The 15,461-nt window shown below is 54.2% G+C and overlaps 1 protein-coding gene and 1 long non-coding RNA gene across 2 annotated transcripts; one reads left to right on the top strand and one right to left on the bottom strand.

Annotated features, from left to right (window-relative positions):
- Nucleotides 1–4,217: 4,217 nt before the first annotated feature.
- LOC111760568 (uncharacterized) lies at nucleotides 4,218–6,478 on the bottom strand. Its single transcript, XR_002794210.3, has 2 exons — nucleotides 6,364–6,478; nucleotides 4,218–5,767 (listed from the first exon to the last, which is right to left on the bottom strand). It is a non-coding gene; the product is annotated as an uncharacterized lncRNA (long non-coding RNA).
- Nucleotides 6,479–6,851: 373 nt separating this feature from the next.
- ARL2 (ARF like GTPase 2) lies at nucleotides 6,852–13,470 on the top strand. The gene is made up of 5 exons (XM_004478567.5): nucleotides 6,852–6,970; nucleotides 9,752–9,862; nucleotides 10,330–10,492; nucleotides 12,178–12,258; nucleotides 13,011–13,470. Exons 1-5 carry the CDS (start codon nucleotides 6,906–6,908, stop codon nucleotides 13,143–13,145), a joined length of 555 nt encoding a protein of 184 aa, XP_004478624.1. The 5' UTR covers nucleotides 6,852–6,905; the 3' UTR covers nucleotides 13,146–13,470.
- Nucleotides 13,471–15,461: the final 1,991 nt, after the last annotated feature.

The raw sequence follows: 15,461 nt of genomic DNA, 5'->3' as shown, positions 1-15,461 counted from the left end.
CACACGAAAAAAGCGCAGCCCGCCCAGGAGTGGTGCCGCACACACGGAGAGCTGACGCAGCAAGATGACGGAACAAAAAGAGACACAGATTCCCAGTGCCGCCGAGAATGCAAGCGGACACAGAAAAAAAACATAGCAAATGGACACAGAGAGCAGATAGCAGGGGGGAAGGGGAGAGAAATAAATAAAAAAATCTATTAAAAAAACCAAAACCAAAAAAACTGTAAATTGGGTGGGACTAGGGGTGGGGAATGGGGAGTTAAAGCTCAATGGGCAGAGTTTCTGTTTGGGATGGTGGTGATAGCACAACATTGTAAATGTGTCAATATCACTGAATTCTGTATCTGAATGTAGTAAGAGGGGGGAATTTAGGTTGTATATATGTCATTAAAACTTAAAAAAAGATAACAAAGAAATAAAAATGAAAGAAAAGAAAAAAGTAAATAAATAAAAAAACAAAAACAAATGGAACCTTAAATGCATATTGCCAAATGAAAGGTCAGTCTGAAAATGCTACATACCATATGAGCCACCTGGATGCCTCTAAAGCAAACTATTGAGAGAGGGAAAAGATCAGGGTTGCCGGAGGTGCAGGGGAAGAGGGTAAAGGCTGAATGGGTGGACAACATGGGCTATTTAGGCAGTGAAATTATCCCATGTAATTGTTGGGTACATGACATTATGCATTTGTCAAGACTCGTAGAGCTATGGACTTTAATGTGTCAATATTGGTTCATGAATTTGTACCACACCAATGTAAGATGTTTACAACAGGGCAAACTATGGGCATGGGGAAAGAGGGGGCTATGTGGGAATTCTCTGTACTTTTGGCATCATTTTCTGTAAACCTAAAACTGCTCTAAAATATGCAGTCTATTTTTTAAATAACTCCTGTGCTTGGGAGTGGTTGAGATGGGAAAGCTTAGTTGAATATATGCTTCCACAATTTTAAAAAAAGAGAGACTAAAGAGACAATGACAAGTGCAATACATGATCCTGGACTGGCTCTAATAATTGAGGAGAAAAGGCTCTCAAGGACATTATTGGAATATATGAAAAAATTGTAATAGAGATAGTAAGCTTTATATCGATGTTAAAGTTCTTGAACTTGATAACTGTACATAAGTGGTTACATAAATATTCCCATATTCATGGAAATAGTAAGTGTTCAAGGAGCAAGATGCATACAACTTAGTCTCAAATGTTTAGAAAATGGATCAATGGATCGATGGGTGGATGGACAGAATAAGGCAAATGAGGCAAAATGTGGATGTGGGAATCTGATGGGGATATGTTGGAGTTCTCTGCATGGGCTCTGTATTAATTTTGTAACAGTCCTGTAAGTTTGGAATTTTTTTTTTTTTTAAGTTAGAAAGAAAAGGGGAAACGTTATATTGCTTATATGTTACCATAATAAAAATTTAATAAAAGCAAACTTCAAGGAAGTAGATATGGCTCAAGCAATTGGGCTCCTACCTACCACTTGGAAGGTCTGTGGTTTGGTTCCTGGTGCCTCCTAAAGAAGACAGTGAGCTGACATGACGGGCAGGCATGGCAAGCTGACACAATAAGATGATGCAACAAGATACACAAAAGAACAACGTAGTGAGAGACACAACAAAGCAGGAAGCAAAGGTTCCCAGAACCTCCAAAAGAAAACGAGCAAGACAGTGAGCTGACGTGCCAGGCAGGCACGAGATGACACAACCAAGATGATCCAGTAAGAGGCACAAGAAGAAAAAACATAATGAGAGACACAGCAAAGCATGGAATGGAGGTGACTCAAGCAATTAGGCGCCTCCCTCCCACATTGGAGGTCCTGGGTTCAGTACCCAGTGCCTCCTAAAGACACAGCATACAACAAGTGCAAACAAGAAGGTGGGAAAAAAATAAATAAATGAATAAAATAAATCTTAAATAAAGAAATAAAACTTCATTTAAAATAACCAAATACAATCATTACAGTTCAAAGGACCAGAACAGAAAATTCCTCTAGCGCAAGTTTAAAAATAAATACTCAGGTATATGCTTTCAATTGTAGGGTCTTTTCCCTGGCTTTTGTTTTTCCCCAGGACAAAAAGAGTTTTGTCTTTCCTGATGGTAAAAGTGATACATGAAGTGACCGGCTGGATCAAAAAGGCTCTACCTCCCCTCTCCCCCGACATGGCTCCCTTGTCTATTTGCTCATTGCTTTTTTTGCTTCTTGTCTGCTTGTTGTTGTTTTTGCTTGTTGTCTGCTCTTTTCTTCTTTAGGAGGCACCGAACCCAGGACCTTCCATGTGGGAAGTGGGCGCTCAATTGCCCAAGGTCGTGGGTTCGGTTCCCAGTGCCTCCTAAAGAAGACAAACAATGAGCAGACAAGCAAGAAAGAGCAGACAACTAGCAAAAACAAATAAGCAGGGAGCGGATGTAACTCAAGCAGTTGAGCACCCACCATCCACTTAGCAGTTTTCCGGCTCCTCCAAAAGAAAAAAACAAACAAAAACAGACAATGAGAAAAAACGACAAGCAGGGAAAGCACATGTGATAGGGCCTCCACCTACCATATGGGAAGACCCAGGTTCTATCCCTGGGGCCTCCTGGTGAAAAAGAAGAGAGAGTGTGCCTGCGAGGGGAGCCAGGGCCCACGTTGAGAGCCGAGTACCCGCGCCATGAGCCAAGTGGCCACACAACAAGCCTAGCACCTGTGCAAGTGCCAGCATGAGCACACACGTGGCGAGCCAGTGCCTGCGTGGGGAGCCAGTGCCTGAGTGGCAAGCCAAGTGCCTGCATGGTGTGCCAGTCACACAGCAAGATGATGATACAACAAAAGAGAGACAAAGAGGAGAATCAAGGTGAAGGGCAGCAGAAACCAGGAACTGAGGTGGCACGATTGACAGGGAACCTCTCTCCACATTAGAGGTCCCCAGGATCAAATCCTGGTGAATCCTAGAGGAGAAAGATGAGAAAAGAAGACAAAAAGAGAAATACATACAGAAGATCACACAGCAAATGGACACAGACAGCAAAAACAGCAGGGTGGGGGGTGGAGGAGGAAAATGTTTTAAAAAAAATGACAATGAGCAAAAAACAAGGAGCAGACAACAGACAAAAACAAATGAGCAAACAACAAGCAAACAGACAAGAGAGCCAACTCAGGGGAGCCAATGTGGCTTGGTGGTTGAGCAATGGCCTCCCACATACAAGGTCCTGGGTTCAATCCCTGGTCCCACTACCTCAAAAACAAACAAACAAACCCTATAGTGCCAAATAGTTCACCCCAGACATTGGCTAAAGCACACCTTTTAAAAAGACATCTAGAACTCCATCCTCAAGTTATAGTCCACTTAGCCCCCAAAAGTTCCTCATTCCAAAGCAGGTTTCAGGCTGTAAGGATCTGGGTATTTTAATTTCATGATTCTTTCTTGAGGGAAAAATATATGTATAAATAATACACACATATACACAAAGGGTTATACATTACTACATAATTACAGCTCTACATATTTTCTTTTCCATTTTTCTTTCAAAGACATTCCCAAAGATTTTATTTCCTTGAGTTCTTTTCTTCTTCCCAAGGAAAACACTGCCCGGGCAGGTGCCTTCAGGCTTGCCGGTAACAGCGCCCCCACCTCCGAGATAAACACCAAGCTACAGGCAATTAGTGATCACTAGTTAAAGGCAGGGACTTCCTGTTTGGCAGTGCTGGAAGGTGGCTTTTTTCCACTGATGTTCTTTGAAATCCTACTGTGTAGCCCCTGGGAAGCAGCCACAGGGCTGGACGATGGAGCGCAGAGCTGTAAGCTTGACATTTAAACAAGGATTTCAGTGCCAGAGATAAAGAAAAGCACTCTGGAAGCAATTAAGGTAATGACTTTACCTTCTCCCCAAGCCTACCCCCAGGTTAACTGTTGAACAGCAGCGATTTTCAGACTTTGAGACCGTGACCCTCAGCGAGAAGTTTGTGACCTTCAGCGGGAAGTTAAGCACATTCACATAAAAATCTGAAGCCAACCTTTTACCAAACACTGCGCGGGGACTGCGGCCATGTTTTCTCTTGTTTAACTTTTGCTGACACTGACATCATTGTAGTCAAAACGGTCAGATGTGGGCAAGTTCATGTTCCCATCTATTTGTGACTATAAAGGCTGCACGGGTGTGTGTGTGTGTGTCCCATTAGGCCCTTGGAATCGGTAATTCGCTACAACGATCACCAGAGCTCAATAAAAACACTCTACTTATGACTATAGTTTTATTGCAGTAAAAAGATACAGATAAGAAGCCAAAAGAAGAGGTGCACAGGGCAAGGCCTGGGAGGGTCTCAAAGGCAGAGACAGGCATCCTCCGGAACAAGGATGTATCTTATCAGTGGTGAAGCTCACACCTGCTGAAAGTCCTGAGTTTACCTGGGGCATCACTACAAAGGCTTGGTGGGGTCAATGCCCTCTAGACCTCCTCTTCCAGAGGCCAACGCCCCAAACCCCTGATTCCAGGGGTGGTCCCCCATCTCATCATCTCGTTAGCGTATGAACCATTGGGCGTGGTCCTGGGCCCTTGGCAATAACAAACGGCTCTCCAGTCACCGGAAAGACTAGAGTTAGGGGTTACTCCCAAAGGTCAGACCTCTTTTTGGGGATCAAATCCATTAATATAGAGACCCACTAAAGGAAGTCACAATCCACTTAATGGGTTGTACCTACAGTTTGAAAAATACCGTTTTGTGGGTATACTCCCATCTCTTTTTAAATTAAAATTGAAATTCCCTTGTATCACTTAGTATGGCACAGAAATCTCTCCACCCTTCTTAAGGGCTGCATGCAACCCAGTGTACCCAGTTTAGGGTACACTTAGAAGACTCCAGTTTCTCGCTGTTCCAGACCAACCCACAGCAAACTTCCTTGTCAGAACCGAGCTGCACAGATGCCCTGGACTCCCGGGGCAGGACACTAGGCTGCGGGCACTTCCACTTTGATCTCAGCCGTTTCTCAGCGGCCTCGCGCAGGAATCATGCTGGCTGTCTTCCTCATGTGTGCTTGGTGGGGGGCAGAGCCATGTGAGCCAGGGGCCCAGCCACATCCCTTCTCTTCCTTCTACCTCTCCAGACAAACTCCACAGAGGCAACTGGAAGGACCGTACTGTTAACTGTCAGCCAGACCCGAGTTTGAAGTGCTGCCTGACAAAGACTTTTTCTTTCCCTGGACCAAGGTGCCACCTTAGGGCTGGGGCAGGGAGGGCTCCCTCCCCCATCCTGACTACCTTGAAACAGATCTTGAAGCTGTGGGACTGCACAGGAAAACAACCCAGACTGCAGGAGAAAAAAAAAAAAAGTTAAACAAACAACTTCAGAGCTAACTATTGTGAATATCAATCTTGCCCCTGATCTCTCTCCCCCCAGCTACCCAAGCACCTGAGAAGCCCTAAGTGAGTAGGCCCTCATCTCCCTCCTGCTCACTCCTGGCCCTTAAGGACCCCAGGTGGCTTCATCACTGCAAGGGCAGACATTCTGAACCCAGACGTCCTCAACACAACCTCAGTCAATGCCTCACCCACCCCAGTGAGCCACAGCCTTCTCCCTTGCCCCTTTACTCTCCTTCAGGGCTTTTCCTCCATGCACTCTCAGCCCTCCAAAGCAGATATCCCAAGTTTCCACAGAGTTGAGTCCTGCTCTCTCTTCCCTGCTGTAGCAGTCCCTTGAATAAAGTCATCCTTGCCCGTTTCACGTTGTCCAGTGTAGGTTTTTCTTTGACATGTCCAAGCTCCTTAAACTCTCTGGACTCCATCACCACATCTACAAAAATGGAATAGACCTCTCAGGGCAGGTGGAGCATTTTGCAAACAGCTACACAGGAATTAGCCATTACCTTCTGCGAGTACCTGAAGATGCCTTCCCAAGCAATTAGACTGTGCTGTACTGCCTACTCAAATTTCCCTGCAGTGGTTTGAGAGAAGGGTTCAAAATAAGACAACAAGGCTCATCCATCTGATTTTACAAACTGCTTGGCCCCTGGCCTCTGTGACCTTTTTCGGGACCGCCTGAGTTCTAAGACTCTTGAATAAAGTTATTCATTCAACAACAAATATTTATTGAGCACTACTATTTGCCAGTCACTGCACTAAGCACCATTTGGACCTCAGCCTTCTCATCTGCAAAAGGAGGGATTGTGTTTCTCGACGGAAAACTAGACATCTTGGGCGGAACAAGTCTTCTTCGGCCAGATCTCTCTGGCCCCAGCACTGCAGGGTGTTTGGTATTCCTGCTCCCGGCCCGCCAAACGCCAGGGACTCTGCCCGGTCTTTGGGAAAACCTAAAGACGTCCCCCAACGTTTCGAAACGGCCCCTAGGGGGCAATATCGCTCCCGTCTGAGACCCAAGGGCCGGCCCACCTTCAACGATTCCAAGAGCCCAGGAAGGCGGAGGCCCAATTCTCTGCTGCTGTCACTGGCAGATTGAGGATGATGCCGAGGCACAAGAAGAGCAGGATCTGGACCAGGTGTCCGGGGAGACGGGCCCCAAGGTGAGCGGGCCAACACCCCTGGGCCTCTTGGTTCTGACTTCTGGGTACCCAGTCGGCCGCACCCCTTTGCAGTTACTCCCCATCCCACTAAGATTCAACCCGGGAACTGCAGGAATTCCCGTTCCCGGTCGAGTTCCCGGATCCCGGAGAGGAAGGAATGGTGGCTTTGCCCTGATCCCCCAACCCTCCGCCTTCGGGACCCGCAGGGTTAACGCAGAGCACTGCTCCGAAGCCCCCAGCACCGCCGCGGGGACTCTCGCCGCCCTCCGAGGTCACGTGGCAGCGAGGGCGGGAGCAGGCGAGCGCTAGCCAATAGGCTGGGCCGCCGGTGGGCGTCACTAGCCAATAGGAGCAGGATGCGGGGTCCCGGGCCTAGGAGGAGACGGCGGCCGGGAGGGGACTCCCGGGACCATGGGGCTCCTGACCATCCTGAAGAAGATGAAGCAGAAAGAGCGGGAGCTGCGCCTGCTCATGCTGTATCCTCCCGGGCGCCGGAGCCGCGAGGGGAGCGGGAGCCCCGCCGGGGAGGGGAGGTGCCGGGCGCCCCCTGTCGGGCGCGGGGCGCGCGGCCACCGGCCTGTGCCAACTGCCCATGGTGCGTCACGCACGTGGGCGCCACCAATCGCTCCGGCGGGGGCCGCGAGGGGACCGCACCACCGGCCCGGGCCGGGGGTGTCCCGCTCCGAGGGCGAGAGGTAGAGGGCCCCCGGGCGCAGCGACGCGCTCAGGTGGCGCGGAGGCAGGCGGGGCTGGGGCCTGGAGGTGGCGCGGCCGTCGCGGCTTCGCGGTGGGGCCCGAGCTGGGGGCCGCCGCCCTCCCCGCGGCGACCTCTCCCCCCCTGCCCGAGGGTGCCGGGCCCGGCCCTGCCCTCCAACGTGGAATCCCGGGGGCGCCGGCCGCGCCTGGCGTTCCCCGCAGCGGCCGGCGAGGGCTTGGCGGGTCGTTTCGCCCGCGGGCCCAATTGCCCGCTCCTTCGGTGTCCCCGCGCCCCCAGGCCTGTAGGCGGTAGGGCCCTCGCCGACCTGCTCAGCGCCGTTAGCCGTCCTCTGTGCCGGCCCCGTGGGGAACCTGAGATCCACGAGCGGGCGAGAGAAGACGTTTATCTGCCCATAACCTAAAGGGAATGTTCGTGCCAGGTCTTTTTAAGAAAACAAAATCCTGAGAAGGGCACAGAGAATCACTCATATTGGTTGAGCACCTAATATGTTTTAGGTGCTATCCTAGTTGCTGGGGTAAAACAACACGATAAAAATTTCTGCCCTCCTGGAGGTTGTATAATGCGGCAGTTGGGGGGGGGGGGGGCGGGGGCAAAAGATGCTAGAACTAAGTAAAATCTAGTCTGTATGGAGAGGAATGCAGTTTAATTCCGATGGTCAAGGAAGGCTGCATTGAGAGAGTGGCGGTTAAATAAAAGACCTGAGGGAGGTGAGGGATGAACCCAGCCTTGGTGTCCGGGGAAGACTCCAGGGGATGTCAGGGAGGGCAGTATAGCTGAAGAGTGAGCAAGGAGGAAGGTTCTAGAAGATGAGGTCAAAGAGGTGGGCTGAGGGAGCGGCCACCTGGAGGTTTTTTGGATTCTTGGCTTCTTATAAAGGGGGCAAGGGCAGCAGCAGGGAGACCAGTTAGGGGCCCCTTGGAATAAGGCAATGAGATGGGATGGTGACTCAGACCAGGATGGAAGCAGTGGGGTGATGGAGGTGGGGAGGCATTCTGACAGTGGGGCCAGCAGGAAGGGCTGCGTGGTTGGATGTGTATGCGAGAGAGAGCGTGAAGTCAAGCCTGAGGCAGGGTTTCTGGCATGAGCAATTAGAATAATGAGGAGCCCCTTGCTGTGATGGTGAACCCCCTGGGAGGAGGCAGACCAGCATAGCTGTGGCCCTGTGAGTGCCTCTGAGCCATCCCAGCAGCGTCAGGCAGGCAGCCACACCTACTGACGTCCAGCACCTACTGACGTCCAGGGGAGCGCCGGGGCCTGGGGTATGCATTTGGCAGTCATCAGCATAAAGATGGTATTGGAGGTAATGATCCTGGCTGAGATGCCCCAGCGAGAATGGACCAAGAAGAGGGGTGAAATGCATCCAGAGGCCAGGGCAAGCTAAGGCAGGTCAGAGGAAGGGGGATCGCCCCTTCACGTGTGGTTGGTGGCACAGGAAGACGAGGCCTGGGGGCTGAGCAGCGGGGAGAACATGGAACTGGCCGTGGCAAGAGCAGTCCAGGGAAGTGATGGGAGCAAACACCCAGTGAGTGGATTCAAGGAAGAGCAAGAGGACAGAAATTGGAGAGGACGAGTAGAGACCCATGTTTTCAGGAGACCCCCTGGAAAGGATAGGGAAAGAACGATAAGCTGGAGGGGAAGAGGACTCAAGAGAGGATTTTGTTTGCTTTTTCTGTGGTGAGAGAAGCTGAGTTTGGCAGCTGATGAGACTGGTCCAGGGAGAAGCAAGCACAGATGTTAGGGGAAGGGTGGGTAGTCTGCGCCAGGTGGCAGGGGCCCTCTCTGCGTTCTCAGAGTCCTCTTCTCACCTCCATTTCCCTGCTGGCTTCACTTGCCCCGGGGTAGCTGAGCCCAGGGCCTGCTCCACCCTCACCCCCACTTGCAAGTCCCCTTAATGTTGGAAGGAAAGGAGGGAGATCCTCCCACAGTGAGCTCACCCCTTCATTTGCACCTGCTCAGCAGCAAAAGGTTTGGCCTATTTCAGAAGCAGAGGCGAAGGGGGCTGCCCCCAGCCGTGTGCTCCTCTGCTGTCCCTGCTCCCTTGCCCTGAATGTCCTTCCCCCAGGCCTTCAAGAGCTGCCTCCTTGTAGTCCGGGCCTCTCCTCAGGACATTTTCTTAGGGAACCTCCTCCAGGGAGCCTCCTGGAAAGCCTCTTCCGTGTATTTTTAACACAGGGGCTGACCGTACCTTCTCTTCTCATCTGTTTGCACTTTATTGACTAGTCCCCCACTAGAGTTAAGTTGCTCAAGGGCCGGGATTTTGTCCTGTTCTCTGGGGCAGCCCCAGCGCCCAGGAGAGGGCCTGGCAAGTAGTAGGTATTCAGTAACTATGGAAGGAATGAAGGTGCATTTGAGTCAGGCGGCGCTGATCAAAGATTGATTCTTCGAGCCTTTTCACATTTGTCACGGGCCTGTTCTGGGCCGAGCGTGGGCTCACATAATCCCGGTGTGGTGGGAAATGTTGAGTCCCCTAAGAGGGACGCCGTGAGGTGCCCGCAGCCCGCAGAGTACAGGCACACCTCCTTAACCCCACCCGCCCCAGCGGCCTGGACAACGCCGGCAAAACCACCATCCTCAAGAAGTTCAACGGGGAGGACGTCGCCACCATCTCCCCAACCCTGGGCTTCAACATCAAGACGCTGGAGCACCGGGGGTGAGCGGGGCCCTGGCGGCGGGCAGCCCAGGGCAGGCAGGGAGGGCGGCGGGCAGCCCAGGGCAGGCAGGGAGGGCGGCGGGCAGCCCAGGGCAGGCAGGGAGGGCGGTGGGCAGCCCAGGGCAGGCAGGGAGGGCGGGGGGCAGCCCAGGGCAGGCAGGGAGGGCGGCGGGCAGCCCAGGGCAGGCAGGGAGGGCGGGGGGCAGCCCAGGGCAGGCAGGGAGGGCGGCGGGCAGCCCAGGGCAGGCAGGGAGGGCGGCGGGCAGCCCAGGGCAGGCAGGGAGGGCGGGGGGCAGGCAGGGAGGGCAGCGGGCAGCCCAGGGCAGGCAGGGAGGGCGGGGGGCAGGCAGGGAGGGCGGTGGGCAGCCCAGGGCAGGCAGGGAGGGCGGGGGGCAGGCAGGGAGGGCGGTGGGCAGCCCAGGGCAGGCAGGGAGGGCGGGACACCAGGCTGACCCTCTGGCTTCCAGATTCAAGCTGAACATCTGGGACGTGGGCGGCCAGAAGTCCCTGCGGTCGTACTGGCGGAACTACTTCGAGAGCACCGATGGCCTCATCTGGGTGGTGGACAGTGCCGACCGCCAGCGCATGCAGGACTGCCAGCGCGAGCTCCAGAGCCTGCTGGTGGAGGAGGTGGGCCAGGCCCCAGCCCTTTGTGTACTTAGAGATTGCTGGAAGGTTCCAGGAGCCCAGAGGGACACTGAGGACACTTCCTTCTCAGATGCCCTCACCATGTTCCAGCTCCTTAGAGGGCAGAGACAAACCTGACACGGGTGCCACAGGCGGGACACGCACCGGGCGAGACCTGGGTGCATAGCGTCTCCACTGCCCAGCCCTGAGCCTCAGTTTCTGCACCTGAAAACCTGATGAGATGACGACACCCCTATTGTTGGGTTTTAGGAACCTGCCACAACGCCTGCGTGTGAAGCTTTGGGGGAGGCAGTGGGGCCTGGCTTAGGACCTTGGGCTGGATACTTGACCTTTCTGAGCTTTCACTTTCTCCCCTCTAAAATGTGATTGTAATTGGGAAACAATTTTTTTTAAGATTTATTTTTTTTTATTTCTCTCCTCCCCCCACCCCCATCTGTTCTCTGTGTCCATTTTATTACGTCTTCTTTGTCCGCTTTCTTGTTGTCAGCGGCACCGGGAATCTGTGTCTCTTTTTGCTGCGTCATCTTGTGTCAGCTCTCCATGTGTGCGGCGCCATTCCTGGGCAGGCTGCACTTTCTTTCACGCTGGGCGGCTCTCCTTACGGGGCGCACTCCTTGCGCGTGGGCTCCCCTACACGGGGGACACTCCTGCGTGGCACGGCACTCCTTGTGCGCATCAGCACTGCGCATGGGCCAGCTCCACACGGGTCAGGGAGGCCCGGGGTTTGAACTGCGGACCTCCCATGTGGTAGGCAGACGTCCTAGCTACTGGGCCAAGTCCGCTTCTGGGAAGCAATTTTATAATTTATCATCTAGGCCAGAGTTTTAAGAGTAAAATTTAATGTTTACAGAAAAGTTGCAAAGATAGTCGAGTTCCCGTGTATCCTTCCCCAGCTTTCCCCAGGGTTAGCATCTTCTATGATCAAGGTACGTGGGGCAGAACTGAGGATTAGCATCAGTAAGGCACTGTTAGCTAACCGCAGGCTTCATTCCGATGTCGCCAGTTTTTCCCCCGAAGCCCTTTTTCTGCTCCAGGATTGGATCCAGGTTACTTCGTTTATTTAGTTGCAAACCAGGAGGGGCACTTTTGAGAGTGAAAGAGGGAGTTGTTCAATATTCCAGGGCCACAGGTGTAAATGGGACAGGTGGACTACCAGGACAGCGGCGCGGGCCACACACTCTGACGGCGGGCCGGGTGCAGCCCAGGCCCCGCACCCGAGGCCCTCGGGAGGGGTTTGGCCCACCCGCCCGCAGCAAGGAGCGCCTGTGGCAGATGCACACGGAAATCGCAGCGTCAGGCGGTGGAGCCCGGCGGGAGTAGGTCCAGTCCAGGGGCGACGGGCGCACAGGAGGGGGGAAGGCATCCCGCAGGTGCCGCTGGGACGCTCGCGTTCTCCGCACACGGCGGCCGCCCAGATCCCAGCAGCGCAGAACCACCGGGGCTCGGGGCATCTCGTCCAACAGCCCCTCCCGGTTAGGAAAGAGGCAGCTGAGGCGCGTGGGGCGTCCACACTGCCCACCCCACCCGGGCCCCCCACCACCAGGGGGAGAGCTGCCTAACCTTCCAGGTGCACCTCTGACCCCAGGTGCCTGGGGTCGTTAGAGGAGGAGCCAGGGACCCTGGCGTGCCCCTCCCTCCCCACAGGCGCCTCTGTTTCCTCTCCCCAGCGCCTGGCTGGAGCCACCCTCCTCATCTTTGCCAACAAGCAAGACCTGCCTGGAGCGCTGTCCTCTAACGCCATCCGCGAGGTGAGTCCTGGCCGTGGGGCAGGCCCGGGAGGAAAGGGAGCCCCTGCTTGTTGGTTAATTTACCTAAAAGGCACTTCTCAGCCCCTGCTGAGTGGCAGGACCTGGGCGGGCGCTGAGCAAGTGGCACACAGCCTGCGGGAGGCAGAGCTGTGACCCGATTGTTCCCATAGGAGCAGGCCAGCCTGCACTGAGGGTTTTCCGGGTGCTGGGCTCTTGGCATGTATTTACTCGGTTGATTCTCAAAACAACTTCGCAAGGTATCATTTCGCAGATCGGGAGGCAGGCTCAGAGAGGTTAGGTAACTCACCCGAGGTCACACAGCTAGTAGGTGGACAAGCCAGGATTTAAGCCCAGGCCTGCCTGACCTCTGAGCCTGCCTCTTAACTGTCATGCTAGAGCTCCAACTCCATCTTGGGAAAGAGCAGGGTTAGAATCTTTCTGCCCCTTACTTGTGTGACCTTAGGCCATTGCTTACCCCTTGAGCCTTAATTTCCTCCTTTATATGGTCTTGCGCTAACAGGTCGGAGGGGATTTGGAGGGCCCCTAGCACGAGCACTGAATCCCCGTAGATGCTCGGGAGCCTACGTTCCACTTCTCTTCCTAAGGGGCAGAGCTGGCCGGGTGGTCTGCAAGGAGCCCAGGCACCACACGGGGCCTTGAGCAGGGCCTTGAGGGAGGCCTGGATTTCCCCCCAGGCCGTGGGGAGCCTGTGGTCACCGGGCCGCTCCCTGCCCTCCACCCCCACCCCCCAGGCCCTGGAGCTGGACTCCATCCGCAGCCACCACTGGTGCATCCAGGGCTGCAGCGCCTTCACTGGGGAGAACCTGCTGCCTGGCATCGACTGGCTGCTGGACGACATTTCCAGCCGCATCTTCACAGCCGACTGAGCAGCGCAGACACCCCCTCCTCGCCGTCCAGGCCCCCAGCCCTCGCCAAGGCCCACCCGTGGCCAGGATGGGAGTCAGTGGGCCGACTAACACCCCTGCCCCCATCTGCGACCTGCTGCTGCTACTGCTGCCCGCTGCTGCTCCTCGGGGCTGGCTGGCTCCCCTGGCGAGGGCTGCCGCCCTGGCTCCCTGCCTGGCCTGCCTGCAGCTGCCACGCTGGGGGGCGGAGGCTGGGGCTGCGGGGGGGCTGCCTTTGCTGCTGCTGAGGCCCGTGCTGGCCTCGCCCTTAGCTCAGCTGTGAGAATAAACCACTCCTAGCCCCCTGGCTCTTGGCTGAGTTATCTGTTGATTCAGCAGCTTTTTAGAGACCACCTGGGAACCCACTATTCAGCCAGCAGGGGACAGAAGGGACAGATAGTCACAGAGACATAACTGCTTTGTCAGACGGATGTGCAAGGAGTTAGAGGAGCATAGGATACGGCTACACCTAGCTCCCCTTGAAGAGTCCAGGCAAGCTTCCTGAGAGGAGACTTTTTAACGCTGGAAGTGAAGGCTGAACAGAAGTTTTCTGGGTAGAGGAAGGGTGAGAATTAGGAAAAAAGATATGGCTCCATGCCGGGAGACAGCTTGTTGAAAGAGACGTGCTAAATTTCAGCTCCCAACTTGCTGCAGCCAGGGACCCACATGCAGGGACAACCTGCACAGCTGTGCGGGGCAGCACTGGTTCAGAGGGAGTCACACCACAGGGATGAGAGAGCTGTCTCTCGGGAAATGGCGAGAGGTATGGACTCAGGGCTAGGAAGGTGGGGCCAAGGACAGGGAGGGAAGGTACAGGAGTCAGGGCTAGCTACCCAGAGGGGAAGGGGCCTTCCCTGAAGGAGGCAGGGCACTTTGAAGCAGGGGAAAGGCTGGGGACCAGCAGGGGTACCCCAGGCTCCAGTCTGAGTGGCAGGCCTGATCGATGCTGTCACCAGTTCCCCACTGTGGACCTAACTAGCTCCCTGCTCTGCAGGTTCTGTTGGAAGTGCTGTCCACTTGCCAACATCCGCCAACAGCCCTAAGTCATTATCTCCAGTTTATACATGGGTAACAGCCTCCAGGAGGTTGTGACTTGTTCATAGCCATCTAGCTGAGGAGTGGGGGGAGCAGGGATTTGAACCCAGCATGCTTAGCCACTACGCCCTGTTTCCATGATAGCTCAGGCCTGACCAATTATTGTCTCTACAGGAAATTCAAATGTCTGATAGAAGGGGCCTGCCCAGCCCAGCTCGAGGCCCCCTCCCACCTGTCAGGGACCCGCTGACCAACAGTCCACCAGACTGCTGGGAAAGTGGTTTCGCCAGAGGGAGGTTGGGTGCTGTTACATAAGGAGGGGAAGAGACACCGAGTGGCAGAGCCATAGACATTTGCTTTGAAGAGGTGGAAGCAGATGAGGCTGGAAGGAGACATTGGGACACGGGAGGGGCACAGATAGGCTGGAATGGAAGCCACTGAAATTTCCAAGCAAAGTCTCAACCCCTGTCCATTTCCTGCCCCCAATCGGGAAACCCTGAAGGGCAGGTGACCATGTGCAAGGTGCTTTAGGAGGAAACGCGTCCACATGGAGGAGAATGTAGAGTATGTTGACAAAGCAGTATGCTCAGAAGCTGTTCCAAGGCACCAGGGGAAACCTGACTCGTGGACTCTGGCTTGTACCCTTTCCCGTGTTAGTCACATCAGTCACGTAAACCCAGCCTGCAGAAAGTCTACACTGCACATAGGCACCTAGATGCTGTTGGCTATTTAAGGTGTTCACCTGCAAGTGGCAGAAACTAAATGCAAAGGACTAAACGACAGAGGAATGTATTTCTTCATGGAATGGAATGTCCGGAGGCAAAGCATTGCTGGTTTGTCTTTGGGGACAGGATGGCCCCCCTCAGCCCCTGGCTCCATGTCCTCACGTGGCCAGGGCTGATGCTGGCAGTGATGGCAGTGAGTTCCTCTTCCCATGTCCCAATCCCCTCCATGCCTCATCTGCCAGAATATGCATCACCACTCTGAGCCAATGGCTGGCAAGAAGAACCGGGGTACCAGGTTGGGTTTAGATAATTCAGGAGGGGTGGGACCTGTGCAAAATCCAGGTGCTGTTAGGATGAAGGGGGGAGAAGGGATGCTGGGTGGACAACCAAGAGTGACGTTTCCTTGAAGCATAGACAAGCTGTCCTTCAGTGCTTAAAACTGGAACCCGGTTGGAGATTTGGGCCCAAACGGTATTGGGAATGAAAGAAAAAGAAAGAAAGTGAAAGAAAGAGAAAGAAAGAAAGAACGGGAGAGCTG

This window comes from Dasypus novemcinctus, chromosome 10, assembly GCF_030445035.2.
Source record: "Dasypus novemcinctus isolate mDasNov1 chromosome 10, mDasNov1.1.hap2, whole genome shotgun sequence".
Lineage (NCBI taxonomy): Eukaryota > Metazoa > Chordata > Mammalia > Cingulata > Dasypodidae > Dasypus > Dasypus novemcinctus.
The sequence above is the reverse complement of the archived record's forward strand: the minus strand, read 5'-3'. Positions and strand labels throughout refer to the sequence as shown.